Source organism: Sparus aurata, chromosome 14 (genome assembly GCF_900880675.1).
Source record: "Sparus aurata chromosome 14, fSpaAur1.1, whole genome shotgun sequence".
Lineage (NCBI taxonomy): Eukaryota > Metazoa > Chordata > Actinopteri > Spariformes > Sparidae > Sparus > Sparus aurata.
The window spans coordinates 16719778-16742575 of NC_044200.1; the positions used below are offsets into that span (position 1 = coordinate 16719778).

The 22798-nt window shown below is 42.3% G+C and overlaps 1 protein-coding gene across 1 annotated transcript in view; it reads left to right on the forward strand.

Annotated features, from left to right (window-relative positions):
* The window catches only part of snd1 (staphylococcal nuclease and tudor domain containing 1), a 174651-nt gene that overhangs the window by 95330 nt on the left and 56523 nt on the right, over nt 1-22798 (forward strand). Inside the window, exon 17 of the mRNA XM_030439353.1 lies at nt 12296-12484. Within this exon, the coding sequence (XP_030295213.1) occupies nt 12296-12484 (189 nt within the window). The remainder of the gene's footprint in view (nt 1-12295; nt 12485-22798) is intronic.

Sequence of the window (22798 nt, forward strand, 5' to 3'; positions counted from 1 at the left end):
ACAGTTATTTCACCAAAGACACAGTGCCTGTGTTTAGATTTCCCTTGTTAATGAATTATCTCTGGGAGTGAGTGGAAAGTTGAGGAGATATTGTAAGTCAGTGATCAACAACGAATCGGTCCACATCACAGCTCCTGTCCGTTTATACCAGATTTTGAGTATTTTGCCTAATTCCTCTCTTGGGAGCATTTTAATTCAAATGGAGGGAAAAAAAATCTTAATCTTTTTAGCTTAATTCAGTTTCTGATGTTATGAGTCAGTCCTTACTTCTCATTCTCCTGTCTTTGACAAATCTCCAGCTGGGTTTTGTCTAGCTCCACCCAAAGGGTTCTATGCACCCTCATCAGCTACTGCTGTCAGCACACTGGAATGTCCAGTAAGAAATCATCCAACTCCACCGTTTTCCCTACGTATCTATCTATGGAGCACCAATATAGTTTGGTCATTGCAGCCATAGGATCATAAATATTTAAAATTCCATTATGAAATCTTAAATTGATTCATAATGCTGTGGCAAATGAAGCATGATTGAAGAAACAGCTGCTCATGTGGTGGATGTCGCTATGGAGAATCACTCTGGAAAGGTTTGACAGGCAGAAAGTGTCTAGACACCTGCACTAGTCTTACCACCTAAACAGTCACAATCCTCATTTAGATGGTAATCGTTTAAAGTTAGTTTTTTGTAAGAGTGTTGTTTATGAGTTCACCTTGTAAGCTACACTATTTTAATATCCCCAAACCAGAGAGGCAGTGTGGTTTTCTCTCCCCCACCAATATGGCTGCCTGTACCAACTGGTAACCGCATTTAAAAGGAAACGCACACTTTTTTGCAGCAGCAGCAATTGCCCAGTTTGTTGGGATCCTTTTTGTATGAACCATGCATAGCGACCATTTTCTACACCTAGAAATGAATAAAATACTTAACTCACCACAATATGCTATAAATCGCTAGTGGCCATTTGATGACAGTAGCAATTCTCATGGTATCCAGAGAATAGCTGCTTTCCAGGTGAAGCTGTGTTGGTTGTAAAATTGGTAGTAAAAACATGTCATTGTTATTTCATATTTCTCCATGTTTGCATTGCTGCTGTACTGCACAGTGACTGCAAAGTAATGGCCGGTCTTTATTGGTCATGTACTCCAAGGTATAACTGTAAATGGATCTGCAGGAAAGCAACGCTGTCACTTTGAGAGGTAATGTGGCTCAATGCCCTCTCCAATCGTTTTGACCACCCCTAAATGTGCTCAATGTGGCTTGACTGCTCCCACCAAGCATTCAGTGCTCCAGGCAGCGATTTGAAGATTTGGACTCTTACCTCTCATTGCTTTCCAATACCCTCGGGCCGCGAGACGCTGGGTGTCTCAACCTAGAACACAGTGTACCTCTGGGAGCCAAGTGAAAAATGCTTAAAAATCAAATTACAGTCTCCATTCATGTGTCAAGGGCTGCAATTAATTTTTGGTTTTCCTACTTTTTTCCATTTAGATTTGTTGTAGCAAGCTTTGCTATTGACAAAAAATGAAAACCGTTTCAAAGTAATAACTTTCACTGAGCTGTGTGACATTTGTTCTTAACAGCCATTCAATAACTTACAGCCTCGTTCAATTTGTGTTTTCCCACCTTCACCCCCACACCATCCAGTTAAGGGGAATTATTTGATATTAGTAATATTACAAATGTAGCTCAATATTCATCGACCGGCGTGTCATGTCACCCTTCTCTTAAAAATGAGATGGATTGTAGTTATTGCCATTATTGATTTTAATAACCAGGCTGTTAAAGCCCGATGCAGATCCTTGCTCTCGCTCGGCTACCTCTGGTGCTGTGTGCGCGGGCTGAGCTAGTCTTTCATCAGGCTAACAAAGGATCTATAAACTAATTTAACTACAGGTTTAGCATGATTAGGTTTGCTGACTCTGTCAGTTTTTCTCTTTTTTCTTCCAACCCTCCCTAAAATAGTAAGTTTTATGATATGTGCTTTGTACCCCTTCCCCGATCAAATTAAACAGTGCTGATATGATGCAAGATCACAGGACTATTGGGGTAATGGATTAAAATGGGAGGCCCTAGCAAGGCACAGTGTGTAACAGGATCAAGCTTCATCACAACAGTATTGATCCATTGGGGCAGATAGAAAGAGACTGACTGATTTTGAATCTAGTCGGTCATTACTTCGCCACAGGTCCTGCATTACTTGATGTCACTGACCCTTTCACTGTGTTGGGACTTGTAAAACCCCTATGGTGTCCAATTGTTGTACATGTTGTGGCTTTGGGGGAGAAATGACAGAAAAGTAAGCTCACAAAGGTCAGTGAGCATCGCAGAGGCCTGCAGGTTCCAACCAGAGTCCATTTATTTTTTACATGATTCAGCATGACCTTGCTCATGTGTTCTTTTTAATGGGCTACAACTGTGTCTGATCAATGCCAAAAAATATTGCAAGCTTAATCCTAGAGTGTAATGGGTAAATTCACTAGATCATTGGCTTTAATGGATAGTACTCCCAGTGTCCATACCTCTCAATAAACAGCCATAAAATCATGCAAAGTCATTCGCTTGTTTCAGACTGTATGTCATCACCAAACGGATATATTTGTTTTGACAATAGGGCACTTAAATTGCCTCGTGCAGTCTTGAAACCCCTCCAGCAGTAGATCTCTCCATTTTTTGCTTTAGTTAGATAATCTGCTGTAGGTCGTTTGTAGAGGACAACGCCAGCTTCGACTCACTATTGACCTCTGCTTTCTCGCTCCCTCTCCATCTTTGCTCTAACTCGTATTCTGCGAAGGCTTCAGAAGTCTTTCAAAGCTCTTGTCTGAGGATCGACATCGTATGCATTACAATAAGAATCGAGTGGATGTGGTGAGGGCGAGAGGACAGGGCACATTGTCAAGGTTTGACAAAGCTAATATTTATATCATTTGTAGATGTCAACATCTCAACTCTTCATAATGAGGACCACAAGTTAGTTATTTCAGTTTTTGCTGTTGTCACTTGTTTACCATATTCTCTGCAATTACCCAGTGTAACAGCTTCAAAATGATTAGAAGATAACAATGCCAGAGGATTTTTATCCCCTGCAGCTGCATTAACTAGAATTCAACTTATTCAGTCTTTGCCCGCTGCTCCATCTCTTTCCCTTAACCCTCTCCATCCAACCCTCCTTATTCACCTGTTCTGTCACAACAGTGATGCAGGGCAAGCGTCAATTATCTATTGATAAAAAGAAAAACTCATTAATGGGCATCAGGCAGGTTTAATGGTGGAGATCATGCTTGTTTGCTTCACCGTTAATGGCCCTGGCCATTAGAGAAGCCGTTTGACTTTTCCCCATCCTGCCACCGACAGACAGCAGCCTGCCCCTGACAGTGATGCATGGGACCCCCTGAGTCACATTGATCACCCTGGGAGTCCATACACACACAGGCACCCACACAACCACATTCCTATCAAGTGCACATGGTAGTCCTCCATTGGTAGCAACATCAACCTTCGCTGAAATTGGTCAGAACTCTTGAAATCTTGAAAAACAATTTAGTCTTTTATTCCTAAGATTTTGTTTTTCTCAAAAAATATCTCACCTCTTATGTAAGAGCCGAGTAATAGTGTATCAATTTTTGGAGAGTTCATAAAAGGTCTTTTTGAGAACTTCTCAAATTTTGCAAGAATGTTAAAAACTGGACTGTTTGCAGCAGAAACAGGTGAACAGGCTGAGATAAATCACCCCAAATCTGCAACACTGGAGGGTACTTTAGTTAGTTTGCTGTAGTGCCAGTAAAAGATTTGTTTTGCTCAATGCACCTGCTGCTGTAACTGCAGACTCTGGGCATGGAGGTAGTGATGTGGGTCCCAAAACTGTCCTTTTGCCACTAATGTGTTTGGACAGCCAGATTGAGACACACTTCAGTGCTGCAGTGAGCACCGTGGACAGCAGTATCTTGCCAGGGTGAGGTCAGTCCTCACCATAAACCACGCTTTAAAAGAAGAGGTCTTTCTAATGCAACTGCAATCTGCACTATAGGCAGTATACATAATCAAGTCAGTTGATTCATCACTCTGTAATGTAGTTGTAAACAGATATTAGGACACTTTTAAACAATTAGTAACACCAGTAATTATCAGCAACTATAACATCTGCATATTTTGTTGCCACTCAACTACATTACATTTTGTAAACTGCTTATAACTGCTAGAAATACTTGTTTTTGTATTATACAGATGTTTGTATCCACTATATCAAAGCCTCCCCTGCTCATGCTTAACTCGATCAACATGTGACTAATAACCGTCTGTCCTGACCCCGTGGTCCGATAGTTAATGAACCAGCCTAGTTTGGAATTGGCTGGTGCCAGAGGTTTGCCCCTTGGCCTGAAGCTTAGCTGTTGTGCTGGCTCACCAAAGCGGGGACAGTCAATAACCCGCACACCCAGGTATCCTACTGGCTTAGAATAACAGACACGGAAGCGTCACCTCACCCAACCTTTTTCATTTCTTTAAGTCCCTGTGTTTTGGTGGTGCTGATATTGTAGTCTGTATCCTCCAGGCTTTTGAAATATGTTTTGTGTGGACATGGTGATAAACGTAATCTCATAGCTAGCCAAGAATCAAAATGCCAGCAGACAATTCCCTGCAGTGTTTATCTGATCGAGAGAATGTTTTTTTTTTCTTGCCTCGGACAAGGCTTGTCACTGACTTCTTTCTAAGCTTTTGAGAACACCCAATATCTTTCAACAGCACCTGTTACATTGAAAATGTCTCACTGATCTTATATATTTTCTCATATGGGCTTGAAAGAAAAAATAGGTCAATCATTTTAGCTGTTATCAATAAAAACAGGATCAGTCTCACTGCCCACATTTTTACTCCCGTTCGATGACTGGTGACCTGTTTTACCCACTCTGTCCCTCCTTTGTGGTGGAGACTACACAGGTCACCAGTTTGCTGGCTCACACCTCTTTAACACTGGCTGCAGCTGTTCTCCCCATGCAAACATTTTTTTTTTTTAATTACCGGCCCCATTAACACACTATTTACATCCCTGCCTGATCTATGCCATTAAGGGATCAATAGCGGTTTGTTTAATTCATTCATTTATTCTTCTCTGTCTGTCTCCCCCCCCTCTCTCTTTTTTTTTTAAAGGTGATCTATATTTATAGATTTTTCTCGGAATGGAGTGGCCTTTTCCCCTCTCGATTCGACCAAAGTGACATGCTAACACATTTTGCCGTTTTATGCCTGGGTATCCCTGTTCTGGGGAAATGAGATATGTGCTAAACAAATGTAGCACTTAAGAGAGAGAGGGCTCCTTTCTTAGAGTTAGGTCTCTTTATATCTAGGACGTCACCTGAAAAAGTGCCTGTTACCACAATCAAATAGCTAATGTTTATTTTGACAAATGCAGCACATGACCCGGTTTTCTGGCCATGCTGTGCTCTACTGTGTTCCATTAACAGCAGTTTATGGACCTTAGTAATGGGTGCACTATTGATAATAGGCTGTGGGGAGATTTTTAGAGGGTGAAAGGTAGTCGTAGAACATGTGCCTTATGTGTGGTTTTCAACCAAATGACAGCACTCTTTACTTCTGCGTAAACAGCTTTGGGGCTTTTTTTTTTTTCAGCAAGTCATTTTTCTTCAACAGCTTGACATTTTTCTTATCTGCCCTTTTTTTTGTAAGCAAAATATTATCCAACATACACGTCCAGGAGTTGTCTCTAAATGCCTATCTGCACACACACATAAAACAGAGAATGTCCCATACAGTGCTACATCTAAAACACGTCCACGTTAAAATACCTTTCTTGTATGCACACACACATCACAGGATCACTGTAATAAGCTGTCTTGCACATGGCTGTCATGGCTTTAAGCACCTCTGTCACACTGATAGCATATTTATTACCTAGCAGTAGTTGTCAGTTTATTTGTTTTTGCTCCCCGTTCATCTGTCGTCCCGGACACTTTGATTCAGTTTTCAATTTGGCTTTGATTAATTATCTCCGCCCACCAGGAACACCTTCCACAAGATATTGATTTTTGGTCGAGATCTGATCAAAGTTGTGGATGTGCATCTTGCTTGGGGGATACAGATGTATCATTTGAAGGAACTCTGCGTGTCCACTTAGAAAAATGATCCATATAAGCCAGTGTCACAGGCAGCGCTGAGAGATGATGGACTTCTGTTGGATGGGGCCGTTCATACCCCCAAATGGAGTTTTCACGCAAGACTGGTCTTAGTGCAGTGAGGCTGACCCATCGACGCTCAGCTTTTTTCTTTCATGTGGGACAAACTGTCCTTCTCATGTGGCATTCATGACTCTGAATTAAGTATCCATTGATTTTTGTTAAGTGAATAGGGAAGGTTAGGAATATGAATTAAGGTTTGGAGATTATCTGATTGCTCTCACTCTTTTTCGCCTTTCTCCCCCACTTTGCACCTCAACCCAAGGCTTAGGATCACTCATTGCTCAGAGGAGGTTTGATCTCTATGCGAGAGCACACAAAAGAGCGCACACACTCCACACCTCCACATCACTCCTTCAATCTTCTCCTAGGCTCAGTTTGATAAATGGCTTATTCTGCTGGATGAGCAAAGGGCTATAGGTGGGAGTGACTCAAGTCTTTCTATCTTTTTCTTTCTTTTTTCTGTGTCTGTATTTCTCTTCTGTCCGTCTATCTGCCAGTCTTGTTTGTTTTTGTCTGAGTCAGGGTGTTGAGGGAGATGAGCAGATAGTATGGCAGAAATGGAGAGAAAACAAACCGATGCTTGTTCCCTGTGACATCAAGGTCCGCCTGGCCTTCCCCTGCCTTGTCATTTCAGCTGTGTGCGCTGACACATGATACGCTTACACAGATGCACCCTGTTTCAATAATGTAATGAACGCTTAATCCATTAACACTCAAATGCACAAACGCACCTACATAGATATTATCCTGCAGTATATTTTCACTTGCTACTTTAAAAACTATTTATATTTACACTTTAATGTGATTTTATATACGCAGACAGACAAAAGACTGGAAAGAGCCCAGCTAAGTGACGGAGTACAGTAGCCATAAAAGCAGCTGCCTCCTTGTTGCTTAATGAGAATGAATGAAGACATGCCAAAATGTCTCCATCTCTCTTCACGCTCCCTCTCCTTCTGGAGTCTGCAGTGCACTCTGAACAAATGCTATGTTTGCCACCGTCAAAGCCTTTAAAATTTTACGACCAGACCTGGTAATTTGACTCATGCAAACTTAAATCTCTATGGTGATAACCGCGATCCCAGTAATTGGAGTGCGCAGTAAAACTCAGATTTAAATAGCAGCAGAGTTGCCGTCCGTGATGATTGAAAGCACTGACTGACAGATTCATATCCTCCAAGCCTTGCATTATGTATGTAGTCCGCTCTCTTTTCTCGATGAGAGAATGCATAGCGCGTAATGTATGCATAGGGCAATACTTGAATCGAGCCTCGAACCCGCATGCCAGGTCGGACCTCATGGGTTCTGAAATGGCTCGGACACTCAAGTCTGTTCTCCGTAACTTTAGGTCATATATCCATTTGCTTCCCCCTCCAGGTATTCAATATTTGTTTTGTTTGGATGTGGTTATAAAAGGAAATCCTATTGCTTGCCAATTTTTAGATTGCCAACCCCACTGTGTTCTTTCATTTTCTTTTAGTGCAGGGTTTGGTTCTGACATGACGTGTCACCTACCGCAGCCTTTTTGATTTTTTTGCTCACTTTCAAACAGCTAAGTGAATTAAATCTGCTGCAGTTTTAAAACATACCCTCGGGCCAGGTTTCACTTCAATGGTACCAAATGGCTTTGTCTTTTGTACTTGAATGACTACGCATGTGTATGTGCTTGTGCATACACACGCATGGTTTTGAGTGTATGTGGGGTTTTTTTAGCCTTTTTTCTCTTTCCCGTCCACTGTGTCGACACAATCCCAGCGTTTATGAGATTACCAGAGCCCATTTGTGTTCCGGCGGGAGCCATCTTGGCTCGGAGGAGGCCTCCACTGGGAACCATCTGGGCTCTACTCAAAGCAGTTTCCACTCCGCCTCCCCTGTCCTCTCCACATTGTGACCAAAGCTATTTACTTTAAAGGGAGAAGGAACTCAAATTTCATGTGTGTATGTGTAAAGCTATAGAATTCAGTCTGCACGACGAGCTCCTTGGTTCTGAAGTGGCACACTCAAAGTTAGAAAACAAGGACATGATATTAGAGCAGATCCTCTTGTGCTTCAATAATCCTTGATGATTATTATCGTATACATAGATTAATCTGTTTATTTCCTTGAATATTTTTTTATTCTTTATCAATTCACACATTGGACAAATGCTAACAATACATTGCCACAATATATATATATTGCCTCCTAGAGAGTCTGTAACTTGATCATATACACAGTTCCTAAACAGCAGAATAATATGTCTTGAAAATATATGAAAAACATATCAAATAAAGCATAATTTGAATCGCCAAGACAGAGAAGTTCTCATTATTGGCAATGATGGCTCACTGGATAAACGAGCTGTTATCAGTCCGTTTTCCATATTAAGTGCGACATATTGTACCAACGATGGTATTACTCTGCAATCCTGCCATGGATTTAAAGCCTCTCCAAGCTGATCTTTTTCTGCCAGTGTAAAATTGGGCCTCGGCTCTCTTTTTATGAATTAATTTGTCCTTCTTAATTTCACATTTGACCTCTCTATTAGCCTCTTTCATCTCTTACCCGTTGGCCCGTGAAATGCCAGGTTTCTTTTTATTTAATGATGCGTTCAAGATCTCGGTCTCCTAAGGTGAATAATTTGGACATATTTTTGACTTCAGTCTCGGTATCCCACGCTCCCTATAATGAAAACAATGACAGCAGATTTGATTAGTGACTATTTTAGTTTGAATTTTGGCTGATCTTACTGTATCGGATCACAGTGCCTGTGCGGTCACGACAGTCCTCTGGTAATATTGTACTGTTAGCAGGCAAATTTTTCTTTCCATAAGGTTGGCAGTATGTGGTAAATGGGGTTTCTTCTGTAAGTGATCTGGGAAAACACAGACTAATTTGTTCTGTTATGATCAAAAGCGTGTAAGACCACATGTCTGTGATGCCTGTTATTTAACTTTAATATCACCCCCAGCATATCTTTTCCTCCCTATCTTGCCATCTCTGGATGGTCACATGGTTACATGGCGCCTCATAAAGGCATGATTGATATGACTTGCTCTGCTTTGTGATTTCTCCACATGGTTGTAACATTAATCAAATTTATCTAGTTGCTACATGGGCAGGGGAATTGTATTTTCCTCAAGTAAACGATTGGTATACAGAAATATCGGGGAGTGAGAGAGTGTCTCCTTGACCTCGAGATAGCTTTCTGCACCCAAGATGATTCTCTGTGGAGACTGGCTGACACGTGAGATGTGTTGAGGTGATTTCTTGTCTTTCAGGTATTATTCAGCGAGTGAATGACTGTGGAATTATTTTTAGTCTGATCAGCCTTTTGCCTTGCATGGGAGGTCTAACAAAGGAATTTATCCTATCTAGTTTATGCAGTGCTTTCCACAAGCGCCGGCTGCCGGCCATATAGCCGACTACACAGTTAACTCCAGCCGGCTACTTTAATGACTATTATTTTTCGATTTTAATAAAGTTAAATGTTTTTCTAACAGACTGACAATAGTGTCAAACTGAACCGCACTCATTAAAATTGTGATTCGCTGTGCTTGTACTGATAATAATCACAAATTACTCCGATCATCGCCGACTTCATTGATCACAAGGGAGAGAAACTCATCCGCGGCCCCGACACGCGGTGTGTGTGCGCGCGCACTTAGCGGAGTCAGTGTGTCGGCCGTCGTAGGCGAGAAGCAGGGCTCACCATAATACGTTTATTTTATCACCGGTAATCCACTCTTCTCTTCCAGCGTCCATTTAGCAATACCTGCGACACGTGCTGGCATCAAAAAACACTGTCGGTTGTACAAATGAAACCAAACGGACTCTAAGAGTGTATTTTCATTAGTTGCTAAGGGAGAACGTTCACTGAGTGTTTAATTGTGTAGCCACCACTGCAGACTGTGAAGGTGTCATGCACCGACAATAAGATATTTACAAGCCCAGAACGCCTCATGATGCAATATTATGTGAGCTTGTATAGCCTATTATTCATTATTTTCAGTGCGCAAATCACAGTTTTTATTGGTGCATTAGCGTCTGGCATACTTAGTTACACTAATGAATAAAAGAAGATGCGATATTTTGTAATAATAATAATATAATATATAGAGTAGATATTGATGCTGATCATAATAATAATAATAATAATAATAATAATAATAATAATAATAATAATAATAGAGCAAATGTCTGAGAAATTAATATAGGCTGCCTGTTCTGCAGGCACACTTAGGCTAATAATAATAATAATAATGTAATAATAATATTAATAATGTAACATTAGACCAGTGTATAAGATCGTACTACCCACCCCCCCCCCCCCCCCCCCCCCCCCCCCCCGGCTGGCTACTTATGTATTATGGCTGGCTAGTCTGTGTGTTAGTGGAAAGCCCTGTTATGGTTCAAGAGCTTTCAGTGTGCAGAATGCATTGTTCTAATTTGTGCATACAATTGTATAACATCTTGTGGAACAGATTTAGTCAGGAAGTGTAGCTTTCAATTTTCTCTCCAAATTGGAAATTTCCCAGCACAAGAGTGTTATTATTAGTTGTCAGTGTTTCATTTTTGTTGTGCGTTCGTTCGAGCATCCTTAGTGGTAGCTGTGACAGTTAAGTTAGTTCCAGCCATTCTAGCCTTTTCCCAGCACTCGCCCACTTCCCCATTTGACATTTGGGTGTGCTTAGAGGACCAGTGGTGCTCTAATAGCCTAGTTACGTAACTGCTTCTGCACTTAGAGACGAAGAGAGATAAAATGGGGTGAGTATCTGAGATAGCGCAGAGAGATGGAGAGTAAGAGAAAGCAGATGAGCTACGAGTGAATGATTGTATCACAGTGGGGTCTTGGAAGGCTACACAAATGCCTTTTATGGAGCCTTTTGATTACCGATTTACATGTCAGAGATATGTAGAGTAATTATTAGAGTGGTTGTTATTATTTAATAGACAATAACAAGTTTTATACATGACATAAATTGTGGGACATGTCTTCTTTTGGCCAGAGTTGCATTAATGCGCCACAGTCCACCTTCCGTACTGCCTATGGCTTCTTTGGAATGGTAACGTGTCCAGAAAGTTGAAATACATGTATGTTGGCACTGTATGCCAAGGTTGTCAATTTTTCTGCTTAATAAAAGAGCATATTATGCATTCATTAATAAAAGCTTTTGACTTTAGTTGAGAACAAGGCAGAGCAGTTTACAAACTTAATTCCCCTCAGATTTCCCTTGTGGCTGCAGGGCTAAGCAGCCTCGAGTCTTAATCGCTTGACTTCTCCCTATCTCTTCAGCACACCTGCCCTCTCACTTTCTCGCTGACTGAGGCTTTAGAGTAGGGAAAAAAATCGATTGATTTTTTTTTTTTTTTTTTTTCCTTTCCCCTTCTTTCCCCGGTCGTCCATCACTTATGAAACAAAATGTAATGAATAGATAATTAGCCTGAATAGGCAGAATTTGGTTATAGTCCATCATGGGAAATGTTGTGAGATCTTTCCTACTTTGTCAGCAGGGTTAGCTATTTCAGTGCCCTCATTTGTTAACTTAAGGGAATTGCAACTTGGGTGTCACTAATTGCTAATGATTTACATTGCAAAAAAGAAGGATGACAATATTTAGAGTCTTAATTAAGGTTGAAGTGCAAACGCAACACTAATTTAAAGCCACTCATACTTTTTTTGTGCTGGCCCTGGAATTTAAAAGTCTTATTGTTTGCAAATATACGTACACTTTTTATCTGATAAAAGGTGACAGTAGTCTGAATGTCAAGGACAAGTTGGCTTTAATGTACACACTGCTGGGGTGTGCCATGCTGACCAAGACCAGATACTACTGATTGGGAAGTCCACAAAAGAGGAGTGAAACAGGATCTGTGTGTGTGTGTGTGTGTGTGTGTGTGTGTGTGTGTGTGTGTGTGTGTGTGTGTGTGTCCTACCAAATCAATACACAGCTCAAGGGCCTTCATTGACGTGTCTATTGAAGAACAGTGGTGTCTCCTCACAAGACCGCCCCCACACACCTTCACTTTATTGCCATAATGGAATCTCGTAACCTAATCTTGGATACAGAACATTAACTCTTTTCTCCCTTTCCCTCCTCCCCTCCCCCCTTCTATTCCTCTGTACCAGGTGGAAGTTGAAGTGGAGAGCATGGACAAAGCGGGGAACTTCATTGGCTGGCTGCACATCGAGGGTCTGAATCTGTCAGTGGCGCTGGTAGAAAATGCTCTGTCCAAGGTCCACTTTACAGCAGAGCGCAGCGCCTACTACAAAACCTTGGTTTCAGCAGAGGAGGGATGCCGACAGAGGAAAGAAAAGGTAGGTCTCATTTTACGCTGCCAGAGCCTCAAAAACTGTACATCCTGAGAAAGGCTTTACTTTGGTTTGGTCAGGTCCATTCCTTACAAACCGGATGACCTTTGAACTTATTTGTAACTTCTCTCTTCAGAATCAGTACTTGTTAGTAGTTCATCAGTAGACGTAAAGATGCAGTCAACTGGAATGACCACCCTTGAAAACTCGGAGGAGAAAACATAAAAAGCTGTTTGTTCAAATGAGAGAACACAGAAACACATTCTTCCAGGCATTGGCTACCAGATGCAACTCTTCTCCCAACAGCAACTCCACTATTCTCTCTCCTGAACTTGCACACACTGCCCTTGTCAAAGGCAAAGCCCATCCCCCTCACCAGCCTGACAGCCAATAAGGACAGGTGGTGCTATGACCTTTGGCTTTCATGAATACAAAACTGAGCTTTTTTACTAAACCGGCAAGTCCATCCGTATGAAGGTAGAACAGGGACACGTCGATATATCTATCACGACACACCACTCAGCAATGAGCAAAAGCAAGTCATGTATTCATGTATTAATAGCATGCAGGCTGTACCTTTTAGTAAAAGCTACAATAATGCTCCATCTGGGGTGGAGAATAGCCACATATTTGCCATTATCATTGAAGCTTCCTTTCCTCAATGGGAGTCCTTTGATGGATGGAGGCCTCTCTCACACTGATCCTGATCTCGCCCTGCATTTTCATTATGGCTCCACGAGTCACCCCTGCCAGATGCATGGAGTGCCCGGCCAGCTGTCATCCTTGTCCTCTTTCCTCTCTATCTCTGTTACTTATTTCTTTTACCCTCTCCCTCCCTCCCCACCTCCCTCTTTCTCTCTTACTCTCTCTTTAGAACTCACTTCTACCTATTTGGGTCCTTTAGGAGACACAAATGCCTTCTTTTCCCATATAAACGTGATGTATTACAGGAGCCAAGAGGGGGCTGTGTTCTTCTTCCCGTCTCTGAATCTATCATGTTTGTAGTCAGTGCGTTCCTGCCCGTCTTTTCTTTCTCTTTGCTTCAGCCTTTTTTTCACATATACTCTCAATCTGTGTCTTCCTTTTCTCAAAGCGGTTGAAGAGAGACCACCGCGCAGGTGAACCTTTTCTGTCTTGGAAAGAAGAAAAAAAAGCAGCAATCTGGCCAGCGATGTGAGCACACCGACCCTGCCATGTTAAATCTAACCGCAGCAAGAAGGCACATTCCTGACACCTCTGATGACAATTTCACTACCGCTTTCTGACCCCCTTTGCAGCGTCGAGACAGATTGACTTTCACCACAAGGTTTTGACTTGAACTAACCTGAGTGCGGACAGGGCCGAGAGGAAAGACGACAGAATGGGGCCCTGAGTAGACCAGACAGACGGTGATTATGTTTGATGTTAGTTTGCCACAGGCACCGGTGCACAGATCAACCACAGCCTGATTTGTTTGTGTGTGGGTGTGTGTAGTGGATAGTGTGTTGCGTTAATGGAGCACAGGGCAACGCGTTGTGTATGTGTGTGTGAATGCATAGTATGCAACTTGAAGGCAGATGAGGTGGGACTTGGTGTTCTAATTAACCCGTAGAGACCATCTTGAGAAAAGCTGAGTGCTTGGCTTTTTTTTTTCTGTCTCTCTTTTGAAGTCATAGCTGGTCTTTGTCTACGTGTAGGCTGAGGCTAGGTAGGGTAGATCGCATCTCCTCCCATCTCCTTCCCCCCTCTTCCTCTTTTCTCATTCCCCCCTCCCTTTATTGTCCCTATGGCTGTGGATATGGAAGACATGAGTGGATACTGCTGTGTCAGGCGCCCCCTACAAGAAAAACAAGATTGTCGTAATGAAGTCGGAGGGTGTGTGTACTCGCACACGCATGCTCATTAAAGAAAACTTTGCGTTGGCGGTCCAGCAGGGACCCAGGACAACAAGGGGGATTGAGGCTTTCTGCAGTAGCATCCTGGACCAAAACTGCTTAGTTCGAGTGACTTAAGTGAATATGAGTTTTTGCTACAATGAGACCAGTGGGACAAAGTGATTGTGTTCTAAATGAAGCATTCCAAAGGGTTTGAAGAAGAGCCTTTTGTAGAGCTCAGCATGTTTTGATCTTGCGTATCAGCATCTCTTAGAACAATATTTGGAACAGTCCTCACAGCAAACCTATTTCTCCCCTCATGCAGAAGGCTCAAGTTGTAGTCCTGCGCACATTCTTAATTCCGTTCCCAGTTAGTTATTTATGGCTAAGCTATTGTTTACATAAATCTCTTTAATTCGTGTCGCCCTGTCAGCACCTATTGTCATGCTTTCAGCGATAACATTTACGTGATTCAGCTGTAAGACAGACTCGGAACACTGTATATACTTATTTCATGTTTTAACAATGAGTCGACAGTTGCCAAGCAGTGCTCATGCCCTCTTCTTAAATCTCTTGCCTGGTTTTGCAAAGCATTCTTGTGTATATTTGGATCCTCCTAGGGGTAGCAAAACAAATTCTTGCTTACCAGGCATCTCTGTAAACAAGACTTGTTGTAAAAACACTGTGTTTTGTCATTGTAATATGAGACAGCTCAATGCAGCTATTCATGTGATGTTCCAGTATTCCCAAACTGCTGCTGAGAGAAATAAATTTGAAAAGATAGCAGCAGTTTGGCTCAAAGTGGATTGGGAGCAGAGATTTGTACTGCAGAGACATTGGCTATAGCTTTCAATTAAGTTCCCCGAGGAGTGAACCGGTGTGGTTTGTCAATATTTGGTTGGGTCTCAAGAGACTGTCATTTTCTTTTAATTCAGAAACAAAAAAAATACTCTTGCTTCTTTAACCATCCACCAATGCAAATTTCTGCCATAAAGCCCAGATTGATGGATTGTTGCAGTGATGGTTGGAAGTTTCTCCCACTCTTCACACAAGATCTTTTGAGCTCAGCCAGAGTGGCCATTGGGTTCTTGGTCACCTTTCTTACAAAGGCCCTTCCGTACTGAGAGTAGATTAATGAGGGGAAACAATTAATTCAAAAGATTTTGGCATAAGGCTGCAACATAACAAACTGTGGACAAAAGTGAAGGGGTCTGAATGCTATCTGTGCACTGTGTATCTACTTAAAAGAATCGCAACCTAATAGCTGTAAGCAGACAGAGGGAAGAAACATTCTAGTAATTGGAATAGCCCAATTATGAAGAGGTGAATCAACAATCGGCCCTTAATAATAACCAGAGTGCGCTTTCTGTTGAGCAAGGGTTTTTTTTTTCTTTTTTTCTATAATTACCCAACCTTGAAGGAGATTAACACACTCTGATGGGTCTCAGAGTGGGAGAGTGGGAGAGAGGGAGAGAGGAAAAGAGAGAGTGGAGAAAGAAAGAGGATATGACAACCCCTGTTAAAGATATTTCATGTCACGAGACTCTCCTCCTTTTATCACTGCCCGCCCCTTTCCTTCAATTTTGTTCAGCCCTCCTTATAGACCATGGTCTTTCTTTTAACCTCTTCAGTCTGCCTCCTCTTCATCTGCTCCCCCTCTCCTTTTCTCTTTCCTCCTCCTACTAATCGTCTTTGAATCCTTTCTTATTAACCGGATTAATGTCTTCTCAGATGCCCTGAGTCATGCCCTTGTTCCCCTTTGCTGCTTTACAGTTTTTTGGATTGTGCAGGACAGCTCCTTCCTTGGCCTTGACTGTGGTCAGAGTGAGTCAGGCAGCTGCAACATTTGTACCCTTTATCAGAGGACAAAGAATCCCTCTGAACCGTAAACCCAGGATCCGGTGCTGCTGTTCCTTACTGTATACTTGACCCGTCCATCAACGACACTCGTCTAAGCCTTTAGCTTTGTGACGTGTACATGTACATAAGTACAAAATCTCGTTTCAGCTTTCTCTACTTTTTGGGTGGAATCCAGAGTAGCCAACTTGACTCTCACTTGGCCCCAATGGCCCGTTTACAATGATACATTTACACATGGCCAGACCAACCATTTTTGTACTGCAAGGCAAATCAAAGGACTTGGATCTGCTATGATTGACTTACTCACATTGTAAGCATTATAGGCAATTTTTGCCCCTTCATTTCACTTCAGTTGCTCCTGGCTTGCTTTCTCAAGGGTCTGGTGGCTTGTCTCGCAAGCCAAACATTTTGACACCTAGACAGGAATTCCCACCCATTATTTATGCCTCTGCGACAGTGGTAGCCCCGGCCGGAGGCATCATGCTTTTGGGTTGACTTTCCATCTGTCTGTCCATCCATAAGTACGTATTTCAATCCATCCGTCAGATTCTTGTGAAAGGGATATCTCACGAACACCTTAAGGGGCTTTGGTCAAATTTATCAGAATCCTTAACTTAGGGTGAAGGATGAGCTGATTAGATTTTGGCTATCAAAGCTCACGGTCACTGTAACCTTATGTCTGTCTCAGTCTCATTAACGCCATATCTCAGTAACAACTGGAGGGAATGTTATTACTTTTTGCACAGAAGTCCACCTTAAGTCAAGGACGAACTGATTAGATCTTGGTGGTCAAAGGTCAATGTCACTGTGACCTTATGTCTGTCCCATTTTCTTAGACTGCCGTATTTCATGAAAACCTGCAAGAAATTTCTTTGAATTTGTAAAAAAATGTCCACTTGGACTGAGTAGATAAGCTGGATAAAGTAGATAAACTAAGTAGATCTTGATAGTCAAATGTAAAAAAAAAAAACATGGTCACTGACCTCACATAACAGATCTTTAGCTTTAACATCAAATTCAGTAGAATAGTGTCCAAGAAAAGGTAGCATATTTCTCACTTCTTCTGCAATCATACATGTGAATAGTGATAACTTCCATTTAGCAAAAAAAATTATAAAATCACCATTAAACCTTTTCATGAAAATATTTTAAAGTCTTCAATACTGGACAGACATGGATATAAACCACAGCTTGACTTAGGTGGTGGAAGTAAACAACCCTGAGGCAGTAATTCTAGTTATCAGCTATTCCCTACTGTTTTTAAAAAGTGTGCGAAAAGAGAAAACATCTCCCTGTCCTCCCATCTAAGTTGTGTCGTCTCAGCAGTCAGCACATCACACACCTGGCTGAACGGGAACACGCTGTGGATGAATCGAGATAATTGGTCTTTTAGCAAAGCTAATAGGCTTGTGTGTCCCAGTTGAGGGTAAAGGAAGTTTACCACTAGTGGACTGGTTTCAATCTCAACTGGGGCTTTTTCTACACATGTGTGCTGGCTCGGCTTTACTTGGTTTGAGCTGGCACGTCAGCCCAGCGTGGCAGAGATTTGCATTTTCATTACAACAGGGCCTCCTGCTTAAAAGTGTGTCTTTAACCGATGACAAACTTGTGAGTAGTGGTTGATAGTGGCTATAGATACTCCTTCTCTTCCTCCAGTGTTATTGTAGAAACAGCGCTAACAAAGCCAACAATTGGGTGACTGTGGTGGTAACGTTTGACCCACAAGTGCAGGTAGAAAAGTCCCAAAGAGTCAGTTGTGGTTTGCATTCTGTCCTGATAAAATTATAGTATTTCTATTAACATCTATATGGTACCGAATGTATTACCCGGAGCGATTTTCATTGAATACACTTCAAGGAAATGCACAATTTGTAAAGTGAAGGACCTTTTCATGTTATGTGTAAGGCATGCTGACTCTTGGTCCGCTGTAAACGGTCTTTGTAGAATTACATACATGCTTGTTTGGTTTTCACGGATGACAGTCCCTTTTCTATTAATCCCATGCTCGATGCTTTCCCAAGCCCTGGAGGCGTTGAAACGCTTTTAGGGTTGTAATTTTGTTCTCCTTCCCTTCCTGTTTCTCTTGGCCTCTTACAGTGAAATAACCTGTGGTAGGCACAGACAATATCATGGAACAATTCTGGGGATTAATATGAAAGTAGATCATTTATAGAGGCTTCGAGTGAAATAACAAAGGTACATTTGACTCATTCCGTTTCTGACTCAACCCATTGTTTCACCAATTTAGCCTTCTTTTCGGCAAAACCCATTGCTGCTTGTGCAAATTATCTCCTCTTAACTTGGTGTTGGTCCCCGACTGTCCTCACTCCGTGGAGACAGTTTTGACGAAAATGAAATCATTGCCTTATTACTTTTCTCACACAAATTACATTAGGCTTTGTGAAGAACTGAGCGCTAATAGTGTTCTGGGGCAAACAGGATGATTGCGCCTGTATTACCATTTCCGTCATCCCTTTCCATTTCACCCATCTATTGCTTACTGCTCTCGGCATTGCCTTTTGATTTAACAAATGGAAGCTCTATGGTGCTGAGACAAGAGCAATGTCCATGACAATCACAGAAAGTGATTTTAAATTAATCACTGAGCAAGAAACATGTCTAGTCCATTTGAGAGGTAACAGGAACAACTGCTGTGGAAACTGCTTTTCATGCCTGGATGAAAATGAAATGTCCCAGATATGTTTGAAAGGAGGGAAGTTATTCTAAAGCAAAGTGCTTAGGTTTTAGACTTACCAGCCATATTGGAGATTTCTTTGGCACTGCTTTTCCCTTTTCCCCTTTTACTGCCATTCCATAATTTCATGGAGAAGTCTCATCTTATTATCTTCAAATCCTTTGTAACTCCAGTCTTGGTCACCTTTTTAAAAAAATTGAGATCACATGGCCTATTTCTAAGTGGAAGCAGCTGCCTTTTTAAAATGAGTCAGGAAATGCCGGAGAGGTTTCTCTGATTACCCATTATACCTTAAAACCTTCTCAACACATGGATTTGTATTGGTCTGTAATTATTTGCTTCTTTTACTGCTTTGTTTCTTTCTGTGCAAAACCCCTCTCCCCTGTAGGTTTCTGAATGGTATAATGAGATAATAGAAAAGCTTTACTCAATATATTGTAATACATCTTTGCAGCTTTGGTTATATTCTCAGGGTCACAAGCGTGCACAGCTTGTTTGCATTTCTTCAGCTGTTTTTTTGGAACAAGTTCAGAACAGCCTATTGTGATGCTTCAAATGGGGGGAACTTTGGATAAAACATAAAGGCACTTGTCTGGTCATATTGTGCCAACTCCTGCAAACTCCCTCATCTTAATTTGATAAACCTGGACTTCTGCTCAAGACTTTGTGGAACGCATTTGCGTGCATCTTCCAGACCATGCATAATGCAGGTGTTGTATTTAAAACTGCTGATGGAAGGTAACTCATATCACACCATCCAGTAGTTGTTCATTTATGTACCTGTAAATGACAGGGCTGATTAATACATTTTCTACATATTTTAAATTGCCTGTAGATCAGTGGTTAGAATTCTGCCATTATTCATGTATTGATAAAACCCCTATTAGTTTCTCTTGTGATCTGATTTCTTTACATAACGGTTTTAGGGGATATACTGTATACTGTCAGCTTACGTGCAGAAGTCTTTTTAAATGCCAGGAAGCTTATGGAAGAATGAAATGGTGTCAGTGGCAGCATTTTGCTCCACCACCTCAAAGATTGAGGGCCAGGAGTATCATTATGTCACTGGTTGATTTGCATTTTTTTGCCCTATAGGAGATGAGTGGCTCAAACTGTGCCAAAAGTCACAGTACATCACCTCACCCATGGGCAATCTATTCATGCTAGTCGTGCTTTTATTCCGAATATATCGTCCACAGTATGACATAGTGCGGCACAACAGCAATCACTAGTCAAATAACCACTAATCTCCAAGGTCTTGGCTTCTTTTTTGGACAACATTTTTCTCTTTGGCACACTAGAGCACAGTGTTGTCGCTGTGGGTAGCAATGAACAGGTTAGTACAGATGGATGACTCATGATGCAGCAGTCCGCAGCCTACTATGGTCAAATTATCCTTCCTGCCCAGGTGTTGAGATACCATCTATTTATATGCTGTTTTTCAAAACAAGGGTCCCTATGTTTTATAGATATTTAACAATGTAGTACTAATACTACCACTACTACTGATTAGTATTTTACAGTATTAATCCTCAGAAACCGCTTCAGACACCAGAACACAAAACGGCACAATGCATCTGCAGCACAAGCTAACGAACAGTGTGTTCGATTAAAACTGTTAATGAATTTGCCTCAAGCGCTTGATACATTGTGATACCACGGCAGGGTTATTACTTTGCATTAGTTTAATAAAGTACTTAATATGTTCTTTTTAATCTGCAGTAGAAAGCTGTGATATGATTTGTTAATTGTCCACTCATTCATTGCTAGATAAGTATATTGGCAGTGGTTCATTAAAGTCCAATCTCAATGTAAATATACTCAAGTAGGGAGTACCTAGCATCGATAAACTTTTTTGATCACCTCTCATATCAGGGGCTCGGGGGACCCTATCCCGTGCTGGAAATCATCAACACATCCAGTACGAGAACATTTGGCCCCATTGCTAGCGTGTCAATACACAAGCAAGATGAAGGTTGCAGGGTTTGTTGGCAAGTGTGAGAGGACAGCGGGATCACAGCAAGGGGACATTATTGCCTGCAGGGTGGCCACAATGAGAGAGGTGACCCGTGTGAGACCTCACATCACTGGAAAAGATTGAGAGGGACTGTACGGCTCTTTTATATACCACAGATTCCCTGGCTTCAGTTTGTGTGTCTGCATTGTGTCTTTGCATTTATATGTGCACATGGGCGTGTATTTGTGTGTGCGACTGCATACTCTCTCTTTGTTTATTATGCCATAATGTCTGTACGCTTCCTCGCGTGTGCATGAGTTTACTCCTGCCTTCATCTTTCTTCTCAGCGCAGCGTGCACAAAATGAACCACCTACCACACAAAAGCAAAGCGCTGACGGAGGCTTTTTTCATATGGCTAAGAGATTACATAATATGACTCTGTGTGCTGTGTACACATCTGCACACACACAAACTTGGGTTGCAGATGGAGGGAGGCACCATACACACACACACACACCATACTCTCACTGTCTCCCTCCTGCTTACTCAAACACACTTTGAGCATGTGCAGACCGACAGACAGTGCAGACGCACACACTCTCTGGCGACACCCCCACCCCCCACCCCCACTGTAGCCAGCAAGCTGGACCCTACGTGCCCCAGGGCAGAGAGACAGAAAGACATAGAAAGAGATCAGTGGACCCAATGATGTGTGTGTTATTTACACCCCAACCCCCAGTTCTCTCTCTCTCTCCCTCTCTGTCTTCATCCTCCTTTTTCCTGGTTCCAAGCTGCAAATTCAGCAGTCTGTCAGCTCCTCTCTCAGTCTTGTGAATACACATGCAAACATTCTTTCCATCTTTATTTGCTTCGTTCTCCGTCTGACACGCGGGCTCTGCATGCCGGTCATCTGCGGAGTGATGCATACAAACTCTTTTTGATGAGCAATAAACTTAAAAAGTAGACACACCGAGACACACTCAACGGAGCGAGTCCGTCTCAGCAGTCTCACCTTACGCATGTTGAATTATACATTTACATGAGTTGCAGGATTACACGCTGACTTTGAAAATGTCATCTGAAAAATGCATCCAGCCACAAGGACATGAGGACAGTCCTGAGGAACACACACTCTCAGATGAAATATTCTACTTGATGAAGCATAAAAACAGGAAGTGGGCCTTTTTGTTTGCCGCAACATCCTGCCTGTGTACTAGGGCTGCCTTACCGTCCAAGTTGTTATGTTTGCATTTACGTGTTTAACTTGCTCTCTGCGCATGTTCATTGTTATGTGTACCATCCTGCGCATATGCATTTGTCTGTGTCCTTGGCCCTGTGCTTTCCCTTCTCCAGTCATGCACAGGATTCTTGCGGGCTCTTAGCAGAGGTCCTCAGGGGCAGGTTTGTGGCTGCTTCTGGTTCATCAGTGGAGAAAAACTCAGGCAGTCCCCCCTCCACTGCACACCCCACCCCACCGTACACCCCCCCGCCCCTTCGGCCTGCTCTGGGGAAGGATGGGCTGAGATCACGGGAGGAGAGGGAGGGCTGAAAAGAGTGAAAAGGAGGTGAAACGCTGGCAGAGAGCATAATTTGATATGACATAGCGCGTTGCATTATGGCTGATTAACACATGCTCAGCCCGCCACCCGCAATAGAAAACACAAACCTCTAGGTCTGCCCGCGTGCCTTTCTCCGTCCCCCCCTGCCTCTTATATCTTGGGGCTTCCCTCTTTTTTTTTTCCTTTCTCTCTCTCTCCTCCTCTGCCCCAATTTCTCCACTATCTCTGCTGATGAAAGTGAGTGTGAAGGACGTGCACTGACTGGAGTTTTGTTGGTGGATTATTTGTTCTCCTTTTTTTCTTCCCATGGTTTTGTCCCTCCTGGGACACTGTAAGGAGACACTTTTCCACTTGGTTTGCTGAGGACTGGTTGTGGCTGACTGCTTCCTACCTCC